General features: G+C 31.5%; 2 protein-coding genes across 6 annotated transcripts in view; one reads left to right on the top strand and one right to left on the bottom strand.

Annotated features, from left to right (window-relative positions):
• The window catches only part of LOC141534225 (uncharacterized), a 138614-nt gene that overhangs the window by 48730 nt on the left and 64615 nt on the right, over nucleotides 1-25269 (bottom strand). For both annotated transcript variants that reach the window (XR_012480388.1, XM_074253440.1), the window contains exon 4: nucleotides 23866-23985. Coding sequence is in view for 1 of the 2 variants with exons in the window: in XM_074253440.1 (XP_074109541.1) it covers nucleotides 23924-23985 (62 nt within the window). In the remaining variant the exon portion in view is untranslated. Of the gene's footprint in view, nucleotides 1-23865; nucleotides 23986-25269 lie in introns of those variants that run through there.
• Nucleotides 15054-25269, top strand: part of LOC141534222 (carbonic anhydrase 3-like) — a 28255-nt gene continuing 18039 nt past the window's right edge. The window contains exons 1-6 of one of the 4 annotated variants that reach the window (XM_074253433.1): nucleotides 15054-16856; nucleotides 16933-17126; nucleotides 17204-17354; nucleotides 17431-17533; nucleotides 17625-17852; nucleotides 17932-18013. In XM_074253433.1, the coding sequence (XP_074109534.1) occupies nucleotides 17099-17126; nucleotides 17204-17354; nucleotides 17431-17533; nucleotides 17625-17795 (453 nt within the window). In that variant the 5' untranslated portion in view covers nucleotides 15054-16856; nucleotides 16933-17098 and the 3' untranslated portion in view covers nucleotides 17796-17852; nucleotides 17932-18013. Of the gene's footprint in view, nucleotides 16857-16932; nucleotides 17127-17203; nucleotides 17355-17430; nucleotides 17534-17624; nucleotides 17853-17931; nucleotides 21286-25269 lie in introns of those variants that run through there. The other 3 variants (XM_074253432.1, XM_074253431.1, XM_074253434.1) reach the window with 3 other exon arrangements.

Genomic DNA, 25269 nt, shown 5'->3' with positions numbered 1-25269 from the left:
TCATATTCCTGGTATCTGGTTACCGCCTCCCTATTTCCTGGCTCACTCATATCTAAAACTTCACTTCGAGTCCAGCAATCCTGCTTGTGCTGTACCTGTTAGCTTGTATGATAACAGCGAACCGTTTATGAATCATACATATATCAAGCGAAATTAAATTCTAACATTTTACATTAAAAATAAAAAAAAAATTACTTGATTCAGTAAAAATATTTTCTTTAAAAATTCTTGAAAAAACATTAAATTATTGTTAGTTTTTGAGAAATTTGTTTTTTGATAAAAAATTTGATTAAAGATAATATACGGTTAGTCTTAAAATTAAAACAAAAAATTCTTGAGTTAAGACATACCCCTAGACTCGGTTTTTTTTGTTTAGTTTATTTAAGGTCGCTTTTTAACAGCTTGGTTATTAGCGACCATAGTGAAATTTTATTTTGTTTAAGAAATTTTTTTTTATCAAATTAATTTTTTTAATAAATTAATTTTTTTTTATACATTAATTCCATCGTTATATTAATAGTTTATTATTTTTAATAAATGTTTTAAGTCCTATATAATGGACAGGTTTTTTTTCGTATTTTTTGTAACTCTGATGGCAATCCATTTTTAAGTCATTATTGTTGATATACTTGGCATACTGAGAGGACATATCGTACGAAGTTGTTGAACCGCAATGTGGACATGGGGTTAACTAGACTCTCTTCTTTGGAGAATCTCCAGATCATTTATGGGAGCAGTACGGGTCATTATTTTTAAAAATCGAAAAATGTCCATATAAAATCAAAACATACCACTACATGTTTTCAAACTTTTTTTATACATATCCAAAAAAAAAAAAATTCGTAAAGATCAACTTTTCTTAGCCTTGCAACGGCATATTACAGGAAACTTTCGGGTTCTCTTCAAAATAATTTTCTTTGATTCAAAATATTTATCTTGAATCAAATAGTTTTTTATTTTTTAATTTAATGTATCGCTTTCTTCCTAAAAAAATTAATATCACAATTTTCTAAAGTTCCAAAAGGTGGAAAATAATGTTAAGATCCGGAACAAAAGAAATGCTTGAGCCAGAAGTAACGTGGCCTTGAATGGGAAATAAAACTCAATGCCAATGGCATTTGACCGACGCATTACAATAATCAAAGTCCCTAGGGGTATTTTTTATTTACTCAGTGCTTCACGGTACCGAGTTTTTATCATTAACATTGCCATTGAATTCCCAATGAATAAATAACCAGGAAAGCATAAAATGAGGTTTCTATTAGCCGGTGAATCGACTTTTCAATTTATATTTGCGTCCTCAATTACACTCGTCAATTGTCGAGAGTCAACGCGTAGATAAAGACCGTATCGCCGTTTGTATGACGTACGCCAGAGTAGTTCTGTAATTGTGAGTGCAGTACACTGTACTGTGTAATAATAATGATGATAATAACTACAGACCCTGAATCTCAGGGAAGCTCGGTGCGTATAGTAGTAAATGCGGATGGACCTCGTGAACGTGGATGGACCGGGACAACGACCCTTTGACTGCGTACTATAATCGATTCTTGATTAATTTTACTGTCGGTGACACATGTTGGATATATTCAATGAGTTATTCAAATTAGCCGGCAAAGAGCGCTGGATATTGAATTATCTTGTGCTGGGGCTGCCAACGGTTCTGCTTCTATTCGATCAAACTGCTATTAACGTAATGCAATCTTTGGGCAAACTGCGATGAATCGCGCCGCGATCATACGAACAAATTCTGGGACTGTCGATATTAAACGTCAAATAACTGTCTATTGTTATCTAAGACGTCAATAATTATGTTATGATCTATTATCAATTACTAGTTTACGTTTCATGATTAGTTAATTTCATAAGGAGTGTATGTATGCAGTAATTTGCAAACAAGCATTTAATATTAGTGGAATTATTCGAGTTCGAGTTAATATTTCCTACATATATTGATAAAATAGAACAATTTTGAAGAGTTTCATTGTCTTTAATCAAGATAAAGAATTTTTGAATCCAGTAAAATTGACTTATACCAAGAAAAATTTCTCAGTTCAAAAATTTTTCTATTTAAATCAAGATGATTAGGGTTTTTAGGACGATTTTTTTGGTTTAATAATTTTTCTTTTGCCTCTTTTAATTTATTAAAATTTCTACAAGTCCATTTTTTTTATTATTTTTTTATGCTATAATTTATTTGTTAAAGAAAATTAAAACAACTGTGAAGTGACAGCTAACTTTAATGTCATTAAAATTTCTGCTTTAGTATCTCTTGAATTTTTAGAATAAAATTATTTTTTGCTTTCAGAATCAAAATTTTTTATAAATTTGATTTTCTTATTTAAACAAAAAAATATAGATTCATATTTCTCAATTCCAAAATATTTAGTAAAAAAATAAATGAAAAAATTTTATAATTAGTACAAAAACACAAATCAAGTAGAAAATTTATCGATAGTATGAATTACAGCATAAATGATAATTAAAATTCAGTTTTTAATATTGAATATGACATTACTTATTAATAATTTTAAAAAATATCAACAAAATCGTAGATACAGTCAATTCTATGAACCTGTAGACAATAATTGTTGAAATTCCATTCGCTCCGATCCAGCGTTGAGCGAACGAAACGACGTATGGTTACGCACGGGATGTATGGAATTTTGTTTGGATCGTCAATGCCCTATACGAATCGCGCTAACGTTGAAGGTTCAATCGAATGTATCCTGATCTGGATTAGCTGGCAGCAAAATTCTGTGGAGGTGTATTTCACTGTGTGTCCTGTATGCACGTATATATAATATGAGTATGAGTAAGTCTGCATAGGTATCACGACAGTCGACATATACGCGCTTCACAGAGTGATTTCATGCGATTAGTATTGTTCCACGTCCATTCTGGTAGACGAGATGGCTGGCTTTACCACCCAACATTCACTGTTACCACATCACGTTCGCTTTGCTCTTTGCTGACAATTCTATCCTATCTATACTAGTTTGGTCTTCGGTATTCGCCGCTTTTTTAACTACAACTACAACCTACGACCAAAACTACCCTTTTCATTCAATCGGCACCCCTCTACCCTGTTTCGTTCTATTTTATTGTTTTATACTTTATTGTCCGTCATATAGATGTCATACAGAATTGACTTTACCGAAAAAAAGCAGTACGTAATAAACGGTGTTTGTTTTAACGCAAGAAATGATAACGTAAAATGTTAAATTGTTGTTTACTAAGTAAATATTGCACAACTGATGCTCTCCGCGAATAAACCAACTGAGAGAGAAAGTTTCCGATAGAAAAGGACACTTTGAATCGATATGTGCATGAGTATTGTGTATATTGTACATATAACTGGCAATATGTTGCATTGGCAATTGGAAACATTGATCATAATCTATACTCGTATTCCCTCGTGAATTGCGGTGTACCGTAATCATTATGCACTCTGCATACATTACTATCATCATCAATTTATCAGCCGCAAATCATTAAAATTTTAAAATACCCGTGACAATGATAATAATAACAAGTATATGGGGCTTAAAAAATTGGAATTCTTATTTTTTTTTTTAACTCTAATAACTGATAAAAATTGAGTCAGTAAGGAATTTAGTGTAGTTTTTTTTATTCAAAAATATTTTGTCTAGATTCAGGTTGATGAAAATTTTTACAATGATTTTTACTAAAATTAATAAAATTTCATGACAATGAACAAAAAGTGTTTCATGAAGTCTTATTAATGTATAATTGAGTATAAAAGTAGCCACAATTACTTAAATATTTCAAATGGTTGAAAAAATTCAACTTTTGATTTCTGAATAAATTAAGTGTCTATTTATAAGGTACCGGTGGGTAATAAGGCCTAGCTAAGGGAAATTTTGAAAAAAATCGAAAATGTTGCATTTAATTATTGCAATGTATCATTAATTTTTAAATTAATACATTAGCTATAAAATATAATGGATTAATGATCACTTTTACCATAAACACAAAATTTATTCAAAAATCTTGCGAATAGGCCTTATTTTACTACGGTAGGGTAATAAGGCCTGCGGGTTATACAGACTGGAAATAGTTATACTATACTTGATAAAATTGGTATTAGAGATCAATCATCACTTAAATTGAGCAACAATACTTTTTAAGATGTTGATAAAAATTAAAACAATGATTTTAAATTATTAAATATAAAATTATAAAAAATGTTTACCATTAACTCAAATCGTTTTTTAGGAATTCTTCTGCGCTACTTTAGCATATTTAGGATGATGAAATATAGAAGACAAGAAACGTTGTATCGGGACTCTATACACTTGTAGCGACATTTCTATGCTAGACGCTTCTGCTAGAAAAGTCTTTAGCGGTTATTTTAAATAGCATTTCTATAACTTAGGCCTTTTTACCTGCGGGTACTTTAATTGAAAAATAACTCTTTATCATAAAATTAAATTGTAAGCTATTATCGATTTTTCAGAACAATTTAAAATAAACGTATCGAAAATATTTTCTATCAGTGCATATGAATTGCAACCCAGTTTTTTTATCAAATGTACCAGAAAATAAATGTCGAGGACCATTTTTTAGGATTATAAAAGGGATATATTGGAATAACTAGGTGTACATTTACAGCTGTGGGAAAACCAACATCGGTAGTATTGGTTTAAAGCAGGAAGGAACTGCCTGCAGTCGGCAGATATTGCGATATACTGCGATAGCTTCAATTATCCACAGAACGTTGAGAAAAAAAAATCTTTCCGATAAATTCAAATTATTGATTAACAGTGAATAATAACTTAAAATTATTATTAAAACTAGTAAAAAAAAAGTCGAGTTTTGAAAAAATGATTGCAGTTTTTGGCTGACTGTCTACACTCGAAAAAAAAAAAAAAACGAGGAAAAGCCGAGCAATTAATTTGAATGGACTTGTGCTGGATAGAGTAGGAATAGGAAGGTGACAGTCGAAGGTGGGATACCGGTCACCGACACCCAATCTAAAAAAACAAAGCTCTTTGTCCATCTTGTCCCTTTGTCCAGGCGTATGTCACCCCTATCGCTAGCAGTACGACCCTTCGATTTACTAAATACAATCAATAGTCAAGAGCCACGCCTACCCTTGAATCACGCGGGTACATCGCCCGCGCGACCACGCACCGCTGGCCAACGTTAATTCTCTCTTCTCCTCTGCTCTATCTGTGCTGGTCTTTGCGAGACATCGGACACTGTATGCTAAAACGGCAACAGGCAACACTGACGACGATAATTGAATGCTCACTGTCACTCTCGGAATAAACAGCCATTTTTTTGTCCCTCCGAGCCCAACATCCCAATCAAAGACCAACAAGAGATAAATCGTCTGCACAAACCTGTTCAGTCTATTTATCTGGCTAAATTTACTAGTTTACTGATAAATCATTGCTTTTTATTCCGGGCACTAATCTATTGGTTATTTTTTTTTTATTAAAAGGTAATTACTGCTGAAATAAAAAAAGATAGTTTAAATTGTGCAAAATTTTTGTTTGAAAAAAAAAAATTTATCTTTCTTTAAAAGCGTAAAAAAAATTTTGAATTAAGAATTTTAAAATCAAGGGAAACGTTTTTTTAGAAAAGAAAAGTTTTCAAAGATAAATAAATTTTATTTCCTTAAAATTTGAAAAAATGGAATAATTTAATAAAAATAAAATTTGGAAATGTCAATTTTTTGAGTTTAAAACATAAAAATTGTCATTTTCCAACTGTTTTTTTTTTCCTTTTTGATAGTGAAAAAAATTATGTGATTGTTCAAAACACATTAATTATAAAAATTTTGAACAATAATTAGCAATTTTTTAATTTACAAATTGAACATATGTTCAAAAAAAAAAATTTTTATTTTTTTGAATTTATTAATTCATATTCCTTGTTCTGATATAGAAGAGAATTTTTTTCAGAATAAAAAGTTTCAGTCTTTTAATTTTGCTTTTTAGTAAAAAGTAAATAAAGTTGCAATTTCAAAGAATAATTTTATTATTTTTTTATAAAAAAAAATCATAAAGGTAAATGTCAAGATTTTCTTTGTAAAGGAAACTCATCTCCGTGGTACAGTAATAAAGGTCTCATCCCCGATCGGAGCAGAATATAGATACAGTTTTTTACAGTGGGCAAAAACAACCAAGATCTTTGATAGAATTTTAATGAGTAACCAGTTTTAATAAACTTTGATGGTTCAGCAGCAAGCATTTTACAGAAATTAATAATCTGTTCATCATTGTAATAATAACAACAATGACAACAAAAAATAATGCAAGAATAAAAACAAAAAATGCAAATATTTTCCTTTCCCACGGGATGAAGCGATTTTACGTAATAGTACTTAGCGTGATGAAAGGAAAATCTTCAAATAGCCATATAGTAATATAATGTAGTAAGCGGATCACTTGAGAAGCACAAAAAAGCGTTGGCAAATGACACACAACACTTAGACACTCTAACATAGACCGTATAGTTAGGTAATAATGGTAATAATGGATGAAATTAGCAGATGATGCACTTCTTTGCTCGAAGGTCCGTGAAGATTGTAGCGATTTAAAAAGTAGCCTGTTATGATATTTAGTTATATTCTTTGGTACTATCCAGACTTGGGCGTGCATTAGCGGATTTCTTTGTGGCCAGTATGGCGTGTTTGGGTGCATTACTTCGTGCGTGTAGTGTGGTGGTTCTTTGTAAATTCACAACAATGTTCAGTTTAACCTTTTGTAAGCTCGAATAGGATACCGATAAAAAACCGGGCTCTTCTTTGGTACATGCGCTAAGTTCCATTCCATTCCACTATTTATTGAGTGCCGGGAGTGGCATTTTAATACGCTTTGTTGATTTAATGCACGTGCGAGCTCGAGTGTTCCGACATTTGTTCAAAGCCACCAGCTCAGAGTCATGGGAATTATTTTTTATTAGATTTTAATGCGATAATATTATATCAAGGACGGTATTGTTTTCTTAAATTGTTTTGGGAGATGTACATATAGTTCTTACTTTGAACTTCGTTAATTAGTTTTTTTTTTTTAAATAGTTAACATCGAAATTCAAAAATTCGAAAAAATTCCATTGATATGAAATATTGTCTAGTGATTATTCAAAGAAATTATGAAAATATTTATTTTAAAAAATGTAGCTGCTTCAGTGAATAATTTTTGATTTTTGATGAAAATTTTTTGTAAAAATATTAAATATATATAAGAAATTATTTTATTATTTTATTAATCCTTCTACTAATTAATGGAAAATGTATCTAAGAAAATTAAGTTAAAATTGGAGATTGATTGGTACAGTAGTTTTCGATAAAGTTTGCTTACTGACTTCGAAAACACACAGAAAAAAAAAATTACTTGAATCAAGTAAATAATTTTGAAGAATTTCATCTTCTTAATTTAAGTAGAAAAATTCTTAAACTAAGAAATTTTTCTTGGTTTAAGTAAATTTTTTTCAATTTAAGAATTCTTCGTCTCGATTCATGACAATGAAACTCTTCAAAATTATTTTCTTGGATCAAAAATTTTTCTCTTGATATAAGTTAATTTTTTTTTTCAGTGCACAGTTTTGAGAAAAAGGCTTTTAAAATCTTTGACTTCAACCTCATTCACAATTTTGAAAAAATTATATACTTAAATATATGTAAATTGTAATATGAAATAAAAAAAACGTTCATTTAAAAAAATTCTGAGTGCGTTTAACCTTTTACGCAAAGAAAATTTTTCAGATTTATTAATTTTGTATCAATATAAATTTTTATTAATTAATTTAATGTATTTAGTTTAAATTAATTAGTTAATTGTTATCCTTAGTTTATTAGTATCTTGACTAAGAGTATTTCAATAGTGATAAAATGAAGTAAGCATAATAAATGGATAGCGAGATTGGACGCTAAATGTTGTATGAGTTAAGTCTAGTAGTAAACACACATAACAACAAGAACAACAACAACAACAACAACAACAACAACAACAACAACAACAACAACAACAACAACAACAACAATAAGAACAACAACAACATGCCAGCGGATAATCGCCTGGCAGGAGGAGCAAAGTAATGCAACTCAACTACTCAGTGTTGGCTAATTAACAACCATAATTAATTGAAGATCTTAGAGCTTCTGGTATAGACGGAAGTAGTTTTGAAACGACGCCCCCAGGAGTTGCCTTGATACACACAAACTTTAAGAGAAAGTCACGCGACAGGAATAGAATACTTAAGTATTTCCCACACAAATTTGGGACCAACAATCAGCTATTACAATAATTGTAAAAGTTGATCTAAAAAAACAACAACAATAATAATAATGCTCTTAAATTTTAACGGTAGCTTTTAGTGTGATAGTCGACTTTGATTATTAAATGCATTAAGCCTGTGCCATTATTTTTGAACACACATCTATCAGTCAGAGTACACGCGAATTTATTCAACGAAATGACTATCCAACACATTTCGATACCTGTGACAGTATTTTTTCATTACGGCAGCCCACATTTTACCAATAACTCAAGCTCTGTAGTTTCATACCTCAGAGAGATATTTCAGCCGATGACAGTACGCAGATGGTTCATTTTGACAGCCCGATATCCGAGTGAGCGCCCTCTCATCCCTTTACCAGCACGGGCTGATCTTCTTTTTTTCCACCCTCTTTCTTAAGAACTCGTTTTCAAGATACCAAGTCTCAGCCTATTTTTCTTGTACATATTTTGTCTCATTCCTCCCATTTTTTATTAATATTTTTTATGCCTAAGGCACTTTTATCGATCAATCTGACTCTGGCCTGGTCCACATTTCATTGTGCAAAATTCTTCATGGGTATATTTATCAAACCCCTAATGCTGAGAGGTATCGAACGTTTTTTTGGCCTCAGTCGCATCAAGATGATTTTAATAAAAATTTTTCGAGGTGAATGATTGTTTTCAATATATATGAATGAAGGAAGTCTAATGTTATGATATTACACAGTTACTACGAGGTTTGAACGTTAGTAATCTACGAGGCATAAAAGTGAATGTAGCATAACCTCCGACGTGTTGTCAATTCATATCTATCCACAATTCCTTATTTTTAACATACAAATTTAAAAACATAACTTATACTAAAAATTTTTGATTATTTATTGTATACAGAAAAAAACTTTACTTGTATCAAGGAAATAATTTTGAGGAATTTCGGCTTCTTGAGTTGAGTAGAAAAATTCTTAAACTAAGAAATTTTTCTTGGTTTAAGTAAATTTTACTTAATTCTAGAATTTTTCGTCTTGATTCAAGACAGTGAAACTTTTCAAAATTATTTTCTTGGATCAAGAATTTTTCTCTTGAATCAAGTTAATTTTTTTTTTTAGTGTAGGACCTTAAAAAGTGGAGATCTGGTGAGATCTCGATTTTCGAAAACTGGAGTAAAACCAAAACCCCGTATTTTTTTTTTTAATTATTGATTAAAAAATTTATATTTTCAAAAGCGACATTTATTAATTTGTTAATATATATAACTCTTTTATCCGTGCATTATTTCCGATAGAATTTTATTTTAACTCATCCTCTTAAAAAAAAAAAAAAAAAGAATATAAATATATAAATACACCTTGTAAATTCAACTGATGAATAATAATAATAATAATAATAATAATAATAATAATAATATTTTACAAAATTTATAACCTTTCCAGTATTAACGAGCTTAACATTAAAATGAATTCTCCCAACTCCACGAGCTTTTGTTCCACGTACAATGGCTTATCTTACCAGTGCATATTCTCATCGCAGTTCCCGCGGTTCGTTAATAATTCAACCGCGATAATGTTGTTACATTTTATGCATAAGAAAAATCGTGGCGTAACAAAAGGATTAAATCATTTTTTTTTCTTCAATTCCAACTCTAGTACCTTTTAGTTCGTTTTTTTATCATGAAAAAAAGAGCAATAAAAGTTTAATTATACAAAATCTTAAATTTTAATCATCAGCCAGAAAATGAACAAGTTGGTCATTTGTTAATGAGAGATAAAAGTTATTGCCAATATTGGTATTGCTCTCATTAGCATCCAACACGCCGACTAAGTAAGAAGTGCTTCAGTATTGTACATTATAAATATATTCTATTCCCAGTCCGCGTATTTAGAAATAAAGATTATTTATACCAGCGACGTTTGGCGAAAACGTGCCCGTACAAACGTACAAACTTTCCCTTAACTTTAAACTCCACCTTATTTCACTAATACTTGTATAATATAATAGAGTATTACTTGCTCTGTATCGTACCGGTGTACACAATTGCACTTTGAACAGGGATTATGCACTCCGAAGAAGTAAGTTTGTTTCACGGGTGGAGGTGTGTGATCTTCGGTTCGTTTCCTCTTATTACATTCTCTTCTTTATTCTTCCGAGCAAACAACCCCGCGTGGCATTTTTCAAACTAAATTCCAGACAGTTTAGAAGCCTCCAACCCGCGACTAACTAAGAGAATACCCTAGAGTTTTCGCGAAAGCTAAAAGTACGCCGAATTTAAGCTCAACTCGGGGAATAACGGCTCGTCAGTTTTCATAAGATCGGGCCATCAATCCAAGATATGCCTTGACAGCGTCGCTCATCATCCACTCGGGATCTTCATTCATTTTACCCCCGAGCGCTGTAAAACATTACATTGTGTTTCACGTAATTCTGCTTCAAGTTCGCGTAACAAGCGGAAAATTGATTCAAAAATATATCAAACCAAAAATATACAAAAGCGTTTTTATAAAAAACGTCAAATTTCTGCTGGAAATTTATTACGAATTTAAGTGGCTATATCTTTTATTACGCTAAAATGAAAAAATTTTGAAACATACAATTTATTGGAGACTTTTTCAAAGTTTTTAACACTAAAATGAATTTTCAAAAGATAATTAAGTGTAGATATATTGATTTTGAAAATCAAAACACATCGCATTACCAATGCCACTTTTTGGCTTTGCAGAATCAAAAAGGCTTATAAAAATGTTTTTTTTTTTTTTTTTATTGTTTCAATCAACTCAGGAATGTTAGGAATGTGGAAGTTTACTGAAGAAATTTGATTTTAATTTTCTCATTTTCTGCTCCAGAAATTTTTGAATCTATGAGTATAAAGTTTCAAGTGTATTTTAAAAAATGATTAATTTTGGTGATCTAAAGTTGAGAACTTTAAATTTTTTAAGCGAAAAGTTAAAAAAATAAAAATGTATTTTTTATTCTTAACATTCTTGGGGTCAATGAAAAAAAATTTTTTTTATACACCTTTTTGGCTTTGCAGAGCCACAAAGACATACAATTACTGAAACACACTTTCGACATTAGTTATTTGAATTTTTGGGCTCTAAAAAGTCAAATTTTCCCTCAAAATTATCGTTTTCTTTTAAGAAATAAATAATTATAATTTTGAATCGATTCAATCAATTTTTGCCTCGTTAGGCCACTTTTTTTTATAAAATTTAGTACGAAATAATATTTTTGTTAGAACATCAACTATTGCTTGGACAGAAAATTCGAAAAAACAAGATTATGGCTTATTCTAAGCTCTACATTTTACCTGTTGATCCCAAAAATATCAAACCAATAGTTTCAGAGATAAAAATTTTTCAATTGACATTTTTCAAATTTATAAACAATGTAAGAGCAGCTTTTACTTCTTTCTACAGTTGAATATTATTTAATAGGGTATCGAAAAACCATAATTACAAACTTTTCCGATTTTTTTTTAAATTAGCGAACTTTTCTATAGAAATTGGTCAACTTTTATGGACTTATATGTTCCACAAAAGGGAGAATAGAAAGACTCTCATAGCTGGATTCCGGAGGTCTGTGGTCTATCTTGATCCTGACGAGATTCTTTCGAGTACAGCAGTCCCCATTATATTACTACAAATTAATTAGGAAAGTCGAGGTCATAAAATGAGAAACGGGGTTTAATTAATTCGAGCCGTTGGAGCTGTACTGCGGAACTGAAATTCGCTCTACCTCAAAATGATCCGGTCTGTCCTCGGTCCCTCGAACCGCGATAAAGCTTCATAGCGAAAGCTTGCTCGCGGTACGGGTCTCGCCGACTGGTGGACCTCCAGCTAGTAAAGTTGCTTCCGTGCGAACGGAACCGCAGCCCTTTGGAACTCATAAAGCTCGGAGACTAGCTGAGTAACGAGTAAGAGTGAGGAGCCAGTTGTAACTTGCGGCTTACGAATTTGTAGGTAAAAGTTTGCTGCTACTCCCGTTCGTTGCAAGGATTAGAACCGTATGCAAGCTGCTTAAAGACTGACTATGGTATAATTCGATAAAAATTTTACCCAAAGCTCTATTTCCGCATATGCAGTTATAATTAGTGGCTTGTTACGTAGGATTTGTCTTGATCTAGTTATAGTTTCCCACAAAGAAAACCAAATAGTGAAACTTACCCAAATTCTTGTTACCATTTAATGTTTTAAATGGCACAATGGAATCCGGAGTGGCATATCATTAAATATTACTAATTATAATGTAAAAAGTATAAAAACAAATATGATCAATGTTAAAAAATCATATATGTACACATCAGACCAAACAAGGCTATAAATGGCATCAAATTTTCTTCTATGGCCATAACAGAACAGTTTTTAGCACGGACAGACCGATATTTTTAAAAATCCACTGATGAGAAATTTTTATTGTACACGAAGAATTCGTGATTCCATGGAAGAAGTAAAGCAAACGGGTCTCATTCGATCCTCTGATTGCCATCCGACTTGAAATCCACGCTTCGGTGAAAAGGCTTTTGTTTAAACCGACAAATGCTCAGCTGTAGAGTACAAGAGTAAGCTCATCTACTTGAGGATGAGAAGGCTGATCGTTGAGAAGATGAGTCGGTTTCGTTGGCTCACTCAACGATAAAGTACTAGAGGACAAGCTAAACTTGCTGAAACACGCAGTTTCTCACAGATTGAGCCATTGAAATAAGATCTCACTTTGCACTTTGTTCTCCTCACTATCAACAAAATAGTCATGTCACGATTTCTCCGACAAGTTGTCAGGACAATTTGTTGCTAAACTTTAGTATTCATGCTCGAGTAATAATCGTACCAGCAGGTGAATAAGAGTAATTTGATTAAGACAAATGTCACTTTGTATTTATTAATATGTTATGTGTGTCTAATTTTATTCGTAACGAAATAATTTAGGTTATTAGTGGAACAACTTTGTTTCCGGTGATTGTATGTTTTTTTTTTTTTTTTTTTTTCCAGACAGTGCAGTATCAGTCGCTAAAACTGATACTCGAGAGAAAGGTGTTTGTCGCGATAACAATCTTTCGCATAAAATCTTCTCACTCAATTACAACACAGGACATTTAATGTTGCGTGTGTCAAGTCGACCCACTCGCTGGACTTAAAACTTCCATATAATAAAATATATAAGAATAATAATTAGGATTGACCAATTTTCGCGGAGTAACAGTCGGTTATTAACTCTAAACATTTGAAGTTATAATTGGCATGAAATATAATTTGCTTCCGACTTAACACAGATTATTATCCTTTTTGGTACGGCGCATCATTATAACCAAACAGTATGGCTGTTATCGGGTCTGGTTCGAGTAACCCACACGCGAGTCTCACCGGTTGTCACTTGTTTAAAATAAAATAAATAAGTTTAAGAGAGCCGAGAGTAAAAAATATAAAAATAGCCGAGTCGAGTCATTAAAACCAAGAAGAAGAACGGTAATTGGCGACGATATCATCTCTGATGTAGACACGACATCGGCTGAGTTTCGTAGCCTCCAGCCGCTAGCGGTTATGGGTCCCTTGTGTATACATTTTGTAGGTATAGGTATGAATGTATTGGTTTTTTATTTTAAAGTAATATTGGATATGGATTTGAGGAGGGGAAATCAGATGGATTTAAATACAGATAAAATTTTCTGTGCATTGTGTAATGCAAGGTAGTACAGTGATAGAAAAATTTGTTGGTCTTAAATCAAGAGGAATATTTTTGATAAAAGAAAATTCTTTTGAAGAGAGTTGGTTTTTTGAGTCAAATATTTTCGACAAGTAAAAATAATGCAAAAGATTTATAGTTTTGGAAAATTTTGGAGGATAAACCATTAATAGGTGACTGAATAGTACACAGAAAAAAAAAATTTCTTGAACCAAGAAAATTATAAGGAAGACTGAAGTTATTTTAGAGCAAGAAGAAATTTTGTTGGCTTAGAAAAATTTTAATTCGTTCAAAAAATTTTAACTTAATTCAAGAAATTTTCGGTCTTCCTTAAGATTTTCTTGATTTAAGAAAATTTACGCTTGACTCAAGATTTTTTTTTTGTGTAGTTACGAACAGTGTCTCAGATAGCTTAACAGGTAGATCCTTTGACGCGTAACCAAAAGATCCAGGTTCAAGTCCTGGTCTGGGCCGTCCGGATTATTTTTTCAGTCAAATTTATCTTTAACAGCCGGTCCCTGCTTTACATTTCCTTCCTAGTCAAAGAAGAATTTTGAAAATAACGCTCTGCTATGTAATAGATTTTTTTAATTATCTATTTCGTAACAGAGCGTTTTTTTTTTTTTCGAAATTCTCATTTGTTTAAAAGAAAAACATAAAACTGCAATAGCTTTATAATCATAATGAGTGCGACGTGCGAAAAAGAGGGGATCGGCTGTTACTGATAAGTTTAGATATGAATTATAGCTAAATTGTTCATGCTTGGAGGGAAATACATGCTAAAATATTAAGTGAAAATTGGAGAAAAAATTTTTGCATTAGACTGAATAGCCAATTAATTGAAAAAAAAATCTAAAAAATATTATAAACCAGTCTTTAAGATAAAATGAATATTAAAGTATAAAACAATGTTTTTTTTTTATCCTATTTAAATTTTTATCTATTTGTGCAATAGAAAAATTATCGACTTGATAATTTTAATGGAACTTCACTGAAGGTTACATTTTTAATTGCTGTGAACAATTATAACGATAAGTCATTCTTTATGTTTGAATATTAATTCTATATATATTCTAGAAGAAGTTCTTTACAAAGTAGTTTGTGACAGGGAAAACTGAACTTCTCATGGTCGTTATCGACCACTTTATTGACGCCACGATAAATGAGGGTTTTCCCTTACCGTTTGGTTCTTGACAAGTAGTTCAGACTTGTCACCGGGCGTGCAAATCGAAAGTCCCCACTGCTGTCCCTAAAAACGAAGCGGGGTTGACAATAGGAAAGTTCGAGAACTCGGAGTCAAGGGTTATAAAAGGTCCGACAAAAGAAACATCGAGGCTTTTTGAGCCAGGCCCTCGAACAAGTAACGCTTTTTTGAGCCAGCCCTTGGAACAAGTAACACCTTTTGAGCCAGGCTTTTGAGCCAGTGACGCTTTGAGATAGTGAGGCTTTTGGCACAACAGTGAGTCAGTGTAGTGCTGTGTAATAAATTCTGTCATCGAGATTCAGGACCATCAAGAAGGAAGTCAATCTACGATCCGGAATTGGGAACCCATTACTTGGAGCCGGAAAGTTTATTAGAGACGAGAGAGAGAGACCAACCAGCCGCTGATTTCGCCCGTTTCCACCGGGACTTCACTTAACGTTTGGAGAGTTGTAAAAGTTAAGTCAGGTATTATTATTACAATTATTTCAGGCCAAGCTTGAATTTGAAAATGGAGAGGCCGAATTAACTGTAATAAAATTTGTCAATTAATGATCGCTATTGTCTCAGATGTCACTTTTAATTTAGTAGATTCTTTTATAAGTAAATTATTCATAAACGTCAATTAATTAGTTTGTTACAAGCCTTTTAGTTATGGGAAGTTATTTAGTTAAAATTATTTGATTAAGTTGAAATAGTAGAAGCATTTGTGTAATTTAGATAGTCAAGGTCACTTTGGAATATATGTAAGTTGAATATTTAATGAGGCTTATTAAATTTGTAGAATTTGAAATTTGAAATGTTGAAAAAATTAATTCTAGGCCGTTGGGCTGAATTTAATTAATTTAGTAAATCTAGTAAATTAGTTTATTGAGAAAATAGTTAATGACTTTAATTGAATAATTTTGATTGATAAAATTTGGTAATGAATTAAATTAGTGAATTTGGTAATTGGTATTAAAGAAATGTTAAGCGTAAAATTCAAGGAATTTAGATAATTAGTAATTCGAAGAAATTTGAGTAATTAGAGAAAGTGTGTATTAAGTTAGCGTCCGGTGGACGATTTCTGTATGGAATTTAGTGAGTATTTAGAAACGTTGTATAGACGCCCGAGTCGGGGGTACAACGGATTAAGTTAGGAAACCACTGCGTAGACGCCCGAGTCGGGGGCGCAGTCGGGAATAGGTTTTAACTGGTATTCCGTCAGGTTGACGAGGTAATTAGTTGGTATTTTATGGTATTCCGTCAGGTTGACGAGGAAATTAAGATATTGAGATATTCCGTCGGAGTGACGAGGTTGAATAAATTGGTTAATTAGTTATAGGAAAAATTGGCAAGGGCCAACGTAGGTGAGAGGTTCTCACAATTAAGTTAGTTTTAAGGAAATTATTAAGTTTGTGGATTTGGTGGAATAAATCAATTTTATTTTTGTAAATAGTTTTTTCAGTTTATTTACAGCCTTTCTCGGACTTCTCACGACCCTGTCTTTTCCCTCTCATGCTTCCCCGGTTTCTGGGACACCGTGTCTAAAATCCCAGTGGCGCCCTTTCTAAAGAGGAAAGGGGTAGCTAACTGGACCTGGGCTAAACCCCACGGTTACAAGTTCTAACATTAACAATTTAGCGACTGAACACTCAAGTCTTAAAATTTTTAAACATTCATTTTAAAATAAAAAATGATTGTCATATTTAACGTCATCTTTATATCGTCATGTGTCTCACTGATATCAGCTGGTAAGAATAATTTGCGCTATTTAGCTTCTAATCATTAATTAAAATAATTTTTTATGCATTAAAAATTTTTCTCCAGATTACAATTACAGTAATGCTAGCGAATGGGCGACTGAGATCCACAATGTGGTGGTTCATTTCAATCGCCTATCGATGTTTCTTATGATCTCCTTGATGAATTTGATTTTAGTGCTGATCGTAAACCATTAAAGCGTAAAAATATTCATGAAACCGTACCTGAGAAAATGACATTAGAGAACGATGGTCACACAAGTAAAATTAAAATTTCTTCTTCATTAATTTTTCTATTCTTATTTTTGTTTTTTATAATTATTTAAAATGTTATCTAGTAAAAATATTGTTCAAATGGCCTCAAGACCCAAAATTGTTACCGTACGTTCATGGCGGGCCTCTTACAGGTGAATTTATAAGACATTCCCACCAATTCCGTTGGGGATCTGACGTTAGGAATGGAAGCGAACATCAGCTTGACGGCGCGAGGTATTATTAAAAAGAATTAACACAATTAATTATTATCAAAATACAACAATTACTTTTGACTAATAATCTAACGTAGTTATGCAATGGAGATGCAAGCTGTTCACTATAATAGAGAGTTTGGTAGTTACAAAGAAGCTAAAGGCTCGGAGAATGGAGTAATGATCATGTCTGTATTTTTTGTAATGTATCTTCCAGAAATTTTCAGTGTATTCTCAATTTGTATGGCACAGTTCAAATTTTTTAGTCATTTTATAAACTTTTAATCAATAGAGATTAAGAAAAGAGTCCGAATACTTAACAAGAATCATCGAAAAACTGCCTGAAGTGTCTGAACCGGGGCTTACAATAGATATGGAACCATTCGCATTGGGTGAATATTTTGATAATAATAATTCCACCACTTATACATTTTACTCAGGATCTTTAACACATCCACCATGAATTGAGCCAGTCATTTGGATTATAGATGAGAGAATATTTTCAGTCTCAGAAGAACAAGTAAATTTCACCATTTGATTAACTTCAATGTATTAACATACGTTACAATTACAACATTAACATGATACTATTCTTGCAGGTAAGAGCTTTTCAACAGATGAGTCTTGTTGATAATGAAGGCCACAACAATCGACCTCTGCAACCTATCAATGGTCGCAAAGGTCAATATACTGAAGTTTCTAATGATCAGGAGTAAAACAATCCATGAAGACATATCGATAATATTTTGAGTGTTCTGTAAATTGTTTTGTTTTTGAATCCCTTATAAATGAATCATCAAGCCTAGTTAGCTTGATATGCTGCATTGAAATCAGATGAAAAGGAGAAAATGATTTTTGGGCTGGCGGCGATCGACGTGGTTTTTTTTTATGTTAAGAGCTGATTAGTTTTTAGAATTTATCGGTGAAGCCGTTGAAAAGTTATTCTAAAAAAACCACATTTGAAAAAAAATTTTTTTGTAGCCTTTTTGAGATTTCTCAAAATCTATCAGTTTGAATCGGTCCAAATTGTATTTAAAATCTAAGTTTAGTCAAGCCCTATCGAATGGCGCCAACCGTGATGAAATCGGTCAAGCTGTTATTAGTTTATGGAATTGATCCGTGGAGCCGTTTAGAAGTTATTCCGAAAAAACCATTTTTTGAAAATTTTATTTTTGATATATCTTAAAATCTAGCGAACCAAATCGATTCAAATTTTCTGACAAATTTAATGACAAATTTGAAACCAATAACTTCCCGAATTTAAAAAAATTTTCAATTGTTCTTAGCGGAAAGTTAAAAATGAACCTTGGTTAAGAAAAAAGTTCAGACGAAAAAATTCTTTAAAATTACTCTTTGAATGAAATATGATTATCTTGTTTAAAAAGATTCATGTTTGTTGGTAAAATTTTTGAATTAAAAATTTTTTTATGCTCAAAATTTATTTTTTTAATTAAAATTGTGAATTTTTTGAATTAATTTAAACTGAAAACTTTGAAAAAAAAGTAAAGTTATGAAGAGAACATTTTTCTTGAATCGTCGTTTTTTTCAGTGTGTAAATAAAGTAAAGTATGAGTATTTAGTAAGTTATTATCCTGGGCAATAAAGTGAACAGAGGAAAAATTTAATCATATAAATACAAATACAAGAGGTGCTTGTAGAGTAGTATCTGTGGGTGGACGTGTAGATTACTGAGGTACGCGAGGAGTGTAGAAGTATAAGTACTAATACAGTCTGATACTGAGTAAAGAGTGTGTAAACTACACACAGTAGAGTAGAGGAAGTGAGGAGAAAAGGAAAAGGAAAAGGTGTAGAATAATAAGTACCTGAGGATGAGAGAAACATACGGCAGTAAAATTGGCAAAAGCGTCTCAATTTTCTTAACAATTTTGTTCGGTAACTGTACGGTATGGTTAAGGTCTCCTTAGGGGACGCTTTTTTCACCGGAATCCCATGTGTGCCTGATTGACCGGTATTAACAGAAATAGCTTGCGGCCAAATTGCCGGGATAAATCTCGACACTTAAGAGGACGCCGGAATTTATTGACCGAAAATTAATAAATAAAATCGGGAAGTTTATTGGGCTTATTTTTACGCTCACCGACAAGCTGACATGAGCTGAGAAAAGTATGTTTATTGTTACCGTTTATCGTTATTGTGCGTGGGGTATTGCATGTTAAATCATTGTAGATTGAAATACTTTTTCTCGTCTGATAGAGTAGGATTGATATATATTCATATTTAAACGTGGTGTAGAAAATTTATTAATGAACAGTGAGATAAATTGAAATTGATTTCGCAATGCGTTGACTGAGAAATGTCATCGAAATAATATTACTGATAACAATGGTTATTGGTCAAAAATTTTTCATATATTCACTTGTAAATTTTATTAGATTTTAAATACATTGAAAATATAAATTCTAAAAAAACTCTGGGACGATCTAGAAATTAAATCAATTATTAACTACGAATAATTTTTAAACCTTGATCGGTTGTCGTTAAAAATAAAGACAATCGGAATTATTATGAAGCTTATATTAATATTAAGATCATTTAAAAGGAGTAGAGGCATCCAGAGTAAAGTAATATCTCTCCACCCACAGCAAGTCCGTATGATAAAGTTTTAACCTGAAGGTAAAACAGTAATTCGCTATTAACCACTGTGTGATGCCCGGTATTCTCAAGGTGACACGAAGGTGGAGACTTTAAATTATTAAGCCTCGAGGGGTAGAAAATTAACCATGGAAAAAATATTGTCTAGCATGGAGTATACTGTATGGTGCATGATGGTTGAGAGCTTATATTAGTATTCGCGTATTATATATTATTATATATAGCGAGGTTGTCACTACATTTTGTTTGGTATAAACGAATGCGTGTTGGCTCTGGAGCTTGTGCGGCGTGTAAACAACTAAAAGCTGGAGAGCTGTTTAATGTGTTCACTGGTCTGCTGGATAATGATAATAATGATAATGAATAAATATAATAATTCTAACACGCGGGCTTAAGTAGATGAGAGTGAGTTCCATGAAGTAAAGTAGCGTAATTTCAAGGTAGGCGTCATCGCCAGTCGGACATATGAGTATGAGTATGAGAGAGTATTCTAAGTTGTGTATACAGGCCTGTACTGAGAATTTGCGTGGGTGAACCCAGAGCTGCAGGATCAGGATAACTGTCCTTAAATTACAGACTTCTGGCTCGATACACCCAGTATACTTTACACTGTACCAACTACCAACTCATATAATATACTACTATTTTATTTGGCCTTCTCTATCTCTTTCTCCAGTTGTCCAACACAGACAACTCTCGTCAACTAGCAATGCTTTTTCACTCGTAGTAAATTAAAATTATATTTAAATCAACTCAACAAAAATGACAGTTTTATTTTACAGATGGCTTAATTTAATTTTATTTATTTTTTAATCAAAATTATTATCATTGTTCTCAATTCTCTTATTTGACGTTGATATTCATTAAAAATTTGAATCAAAAATTTTTAATGAAAATTTTTGATGACATTAAAGTTAGCAGTCATTAGAAAAATTTTGTTGTGTCTGGCCAAATTTTTATATATTTTTCCTATCGATGGGAAAATTTTCATAAAATCCCAAGTAAAGCCGATAAGAGCTTTATCTTTCTTAATGGTTAAAAAAAAAAAAAAAAAAAAAAAAAAAACCCAGAACCATAAAATATATTAGTAATATTATTTCAAAAGTACTTAGGTTATTTGCTTAAAAATGCCTACACAAATAGCCTAATGCATTTTACTTTCTCTAATATTTTTATTACTATAATCCAAAAAGGTTCTTAGATAATGTTAAATTGTTTATCACGTCCAGGCAAAATTAAAACATTAAATATTGATCACAGGAATTGCGGACAAATAAAAACTTCAAACTTAGTTTTGATTCAAGTTGAACGTTTCGTCCATTTATTTGGACTTCCTCAGCAACTACAAAAATAAATAAATTATAACCTTTCTGTACATCAATATTTATATATATAATATATATATAACCTAATAGACTAATACCTTAATCATACTAGTTCACATTAAATTAAAAATTATTGTTAAAAACATATAAAAAACTGGTATATTGTTTTTAATGTTCCTTGACATTCTATTAACTTTTGTAAATAAATTGTTAACTGTATTACCAAATGTAAACATCGACGACATCAGCTGTAATACTATACTACTCTTAGCTAGTGTATAATAGTTAAGTTTCAATACTATTACTGCGCCCTCTAAGGTCTCTATGTCTACCTAAATTTTTCAAATTTTAGCGGTAACACATAAAATATTATTATAAATACTACTTAAATTACTTGTATCTGTTCTTAAGTTAATAGTGTTATTTCTTTTAATATGAATCATTTCACTGATGTTCCTCTTATACCAATTTTCTTCTATGTCTAAAATCGTTGCTAGATCAAATCTAAAATTGTGTCCAGTCTCGAAATGGTGTTCAGCTAATGCAGTAGAATTTGTCTTTAGTATATTAATGGGTTTACAATCATTTTTATGTTGAGCTAGTCTTTTCTTCAGTTTCTGCTTAGTTTGTCCTATGTAGTACTTATTACATTCACATGGTATTTTATATATTACTCCAGACTGGTCTAATATATCAACCCTATCTTTTAATCTTGTGTAAATAGAGTTAACTTTAATCAAATTGTAAAAAATTAGTTTTACATTTGTTTTATTGAAGCACTTATTTACTTGATTTGAAATTGGGTTGACAAATGGAAACCTAATAAACTTTTTTATTTCGAGTCACTTATCAGGTATGTTTTTATCTCTATCGTAATTTTTAAAAACACTGTGAATTAGGCCTGATGGATAGTTGTTATTCCTCCTCATATTATCTATCATAAGGTAGGATAAAGGTTCAATATTAACTAATTGGTATGTCAAACCGACCAACTCAGGAAGATGTCTCAATTACTATTCGAACCATCCCCTAAGTCAAAAAATAAGTATTATTAAGGGGTTTGTTTTCAGAACTTTAACATTGAGCAGTTTCCATTTGTCAACCCAATTCCTTTTCATAAATTTTATTTTCATAAATTTTTGCCATTTTGGGGACTTTGTTAAACTGCCAATGAAATTTACAATGTAAATTCATTAAAAAATACAAGAACAACATTCTACACTAATCGTAGAACGCCAGATGGAGATCCAGGTTCGATTCCTGGCTTGGTTCGATCTCAATATTTTTTTAAAATTATTCTTGTATTTTTAATGAGAATTTTTTTTTAATTTTGATTCAAATTCACTATAAAAGTAACGCCGTTAAAAGAATTGAAATGGCTTTAATATTTAAACAATTAATATTTTATATAAATGAAAGAAAAAAATTTTCTATTATTATAAATCATTAAAAAAAAAAAAAAAAAATATATATATATATAAAAATAAAAACCGGAAAATGAAAAAAAAGTCGTACAATTTGTGAATTTAATTATACAAATTTTTTATATTGTTCATGCACCAGTTAAAATTATTTTCCTGAGCATTGTATTAAAAAGTGTGTCAAAGAATAAAGAATATTACGAGTTTTGCCTCGGTGACATTAAGAAAGATATAATTTTTTTTTTTTTTTTTTTTTCATTTCATTTCATTTCCATTTACCTGGCGTGCATAGTTCCTATATTCATACAACATAATAAGAATATTAAATTTTTCTCGTATTCATTTATCATTTAAACATTTTATTTTTCCCGTATAGTGCTATACCGAGCTTATTGTTCTCGCGATTCATAAATTTATCTTCGTCAGTAAAAAGTAAATGCAGCACCGGCAGCTCAATTAGTACTGAAACACTCAACCCGATAAAATAAAATTCATTTTTATTTCATTTTATTTACATTATCTTTTTCGGAATAAACTGTTTTCAATTGGTCGGCACAGAGTAAGAGCTAGAAAATAAGTCCCGAGTGCGTGGGTCACAACGATCAGATAAGATCAGATAGGGCTAGTTTACAGTATGCTAAAATAAAAGTATTTATGGATACGATAAGCGAAAACTCATTATAGGCGTAAGAATATCGCGATAAGCTTGGAATTATCCAGGCGATAAACCGAGATTGGATCTCAGTGATGTCCTTCACCAGAAATAAAGTTGCCGCGTTTGTTTTTAATTCAATATCGATCTATTACTTCTGGAAATCAATTGCTGTTTATTTCAGAGTCGTAACTGTTTATATTACTCACGATATTTGTGCTGTTTTTTTATACTTGTTTTTGCTTCAGTGATATCGCCTTTTTAAATCACTATTGCCATTCAATTTGCATTTTATTACCTAAAGTGTTAATAAAAATTTGAGTAGCCGACTAAATTACAAAAAGAAACAAATTTCTTTCCAAATTTTTACGTTTAGATTATACAATTTTGTAAAAAAAGGAATTTAATCGCGAAATATAGTCATAAAATTATCTCATGTTCGTTGAGGTAATAAATGTATATTTTTCTCAAATTTACTATAAATTTAATGTTTCTATAGCATATCAAATTAAAATCACTCACCAAATTTTTCCAAACCGCTCCTTCCAATTTTTTTGAAATGCTGGTTGACTTTTTAAATTTATCGATCCGCAACGTTGAGAGTGCTTTCTAACTTATTCGTCTCACATTTACTCATTCCACCTGTTTCAATATAAAGCATTAGTAAAATTATTATTTTCATAAAATTATTTAAGAATTTTTCAATTTTTTCAGTTAATAAAATATAATTTTTATCTGGACAAAATCGATAAATTAAATAAAATCCAGCCAACCAATCAATTTTTTTTTTTCAATGAATATTAAATATTATACTAACACATTCATAAAAGTTATTGATGAGGTTGGGTGGATTGTTAAAAAATTAAAAAGAAAAATAAATACAATGTTTAATATTTAAAAAAAAAAAAAAAAAAAAAAATTAACATCACAAGATAAAAATTAAAAATGATTATAATTGCGAACAGTTTGATGGTATCAACTTCCACTTGAGGACTTTTTTGAGTAAATTAATTCAATAAAAAGCAGCTTTAATTCAGCATGTAGTTAAAATTTGTAGTATGGAAAATAAAAAAATATGAGACTGTATATTAATGTAAGTTATAGTCTTGGGAAAGTGTCTGCAGTAACTTTAAATAATGCTTATCTGCTGGTGAGTCTTTTCGACGTGGAAAGGTGTAACGGAGCGGAGGGTAAATGGCCTCCGAGCGAACCCCGTTTTAAGAGGGTGTGTCGAGAACGAGAGCAAGAGTAGACCAAGAGTGAGAGTGAGTGAGAGTAGTCGGGCTTAAATAGTATGAGGTACGAGGAATAGAAGTGGATGAGGCTGATGTAATGGGGATGGCCAGCGGAAGGAGAACTGGTGGTTGGAACACGGCATTTCACCCAGGGGTGTACCAGTCCTCATAAATAAGGGATCGCTTCTATAGTGTAGCTGGATGCCAGGATCGCTGGATGGCTTCTACACCTAACTACCCGAGGCCCAAATTGTGTTGCATCCACATCCACATTTACATCCACATCCACATCCGCGAATATTACGAACATGCGGTGGCTGAAACCCAGATATAAATACGTCCGTGCGTTTAGGGACATTTAGTTTCCACCGAGGGCTGCTGGATGTAATATCGAACCTGTCCGGCTCTACACGAGCACAAATATATTAACAGCTGAACCCGAGGTTAATAGAAGGAGAACAGAGAAGGGTATCAATTCAAAGTCTAACATCTAATTACACGCAGCTCGTAAATTAATCCTGTGAGTCCGAGCTTTTTTTTACTTTCTATCTACAGTTTTTGATGCTTATCATTCCGGTCATACATGAGATGTCTTGTGGAGTGGGCTAAATAAAACGACTAAGTTTTTTTTAGTCACTGTGAAAATCTTATTCAAAAAAATGAAAAAAATTTTGTCAAAATTTGAACTTGT

This window comes from Cotesia typhae, unplaced genomic scaffold (assembly GCF_013202065.1).
Source record: "Cotesia typhae breed Kobodo isofemale line unplaced genomic scaffold, CoteBio_Ctyphae scaffold_13, whole genome shotgun sequence".
NCBI lineage: Eukaryota > Metazoa > Arthropoda > Insecta > Hymenoptera > Braconidae > Cotesia > Cotesia typhae.
This window is presented reverse-complemented; position numbering and strand designations above follow the sequence as displayed.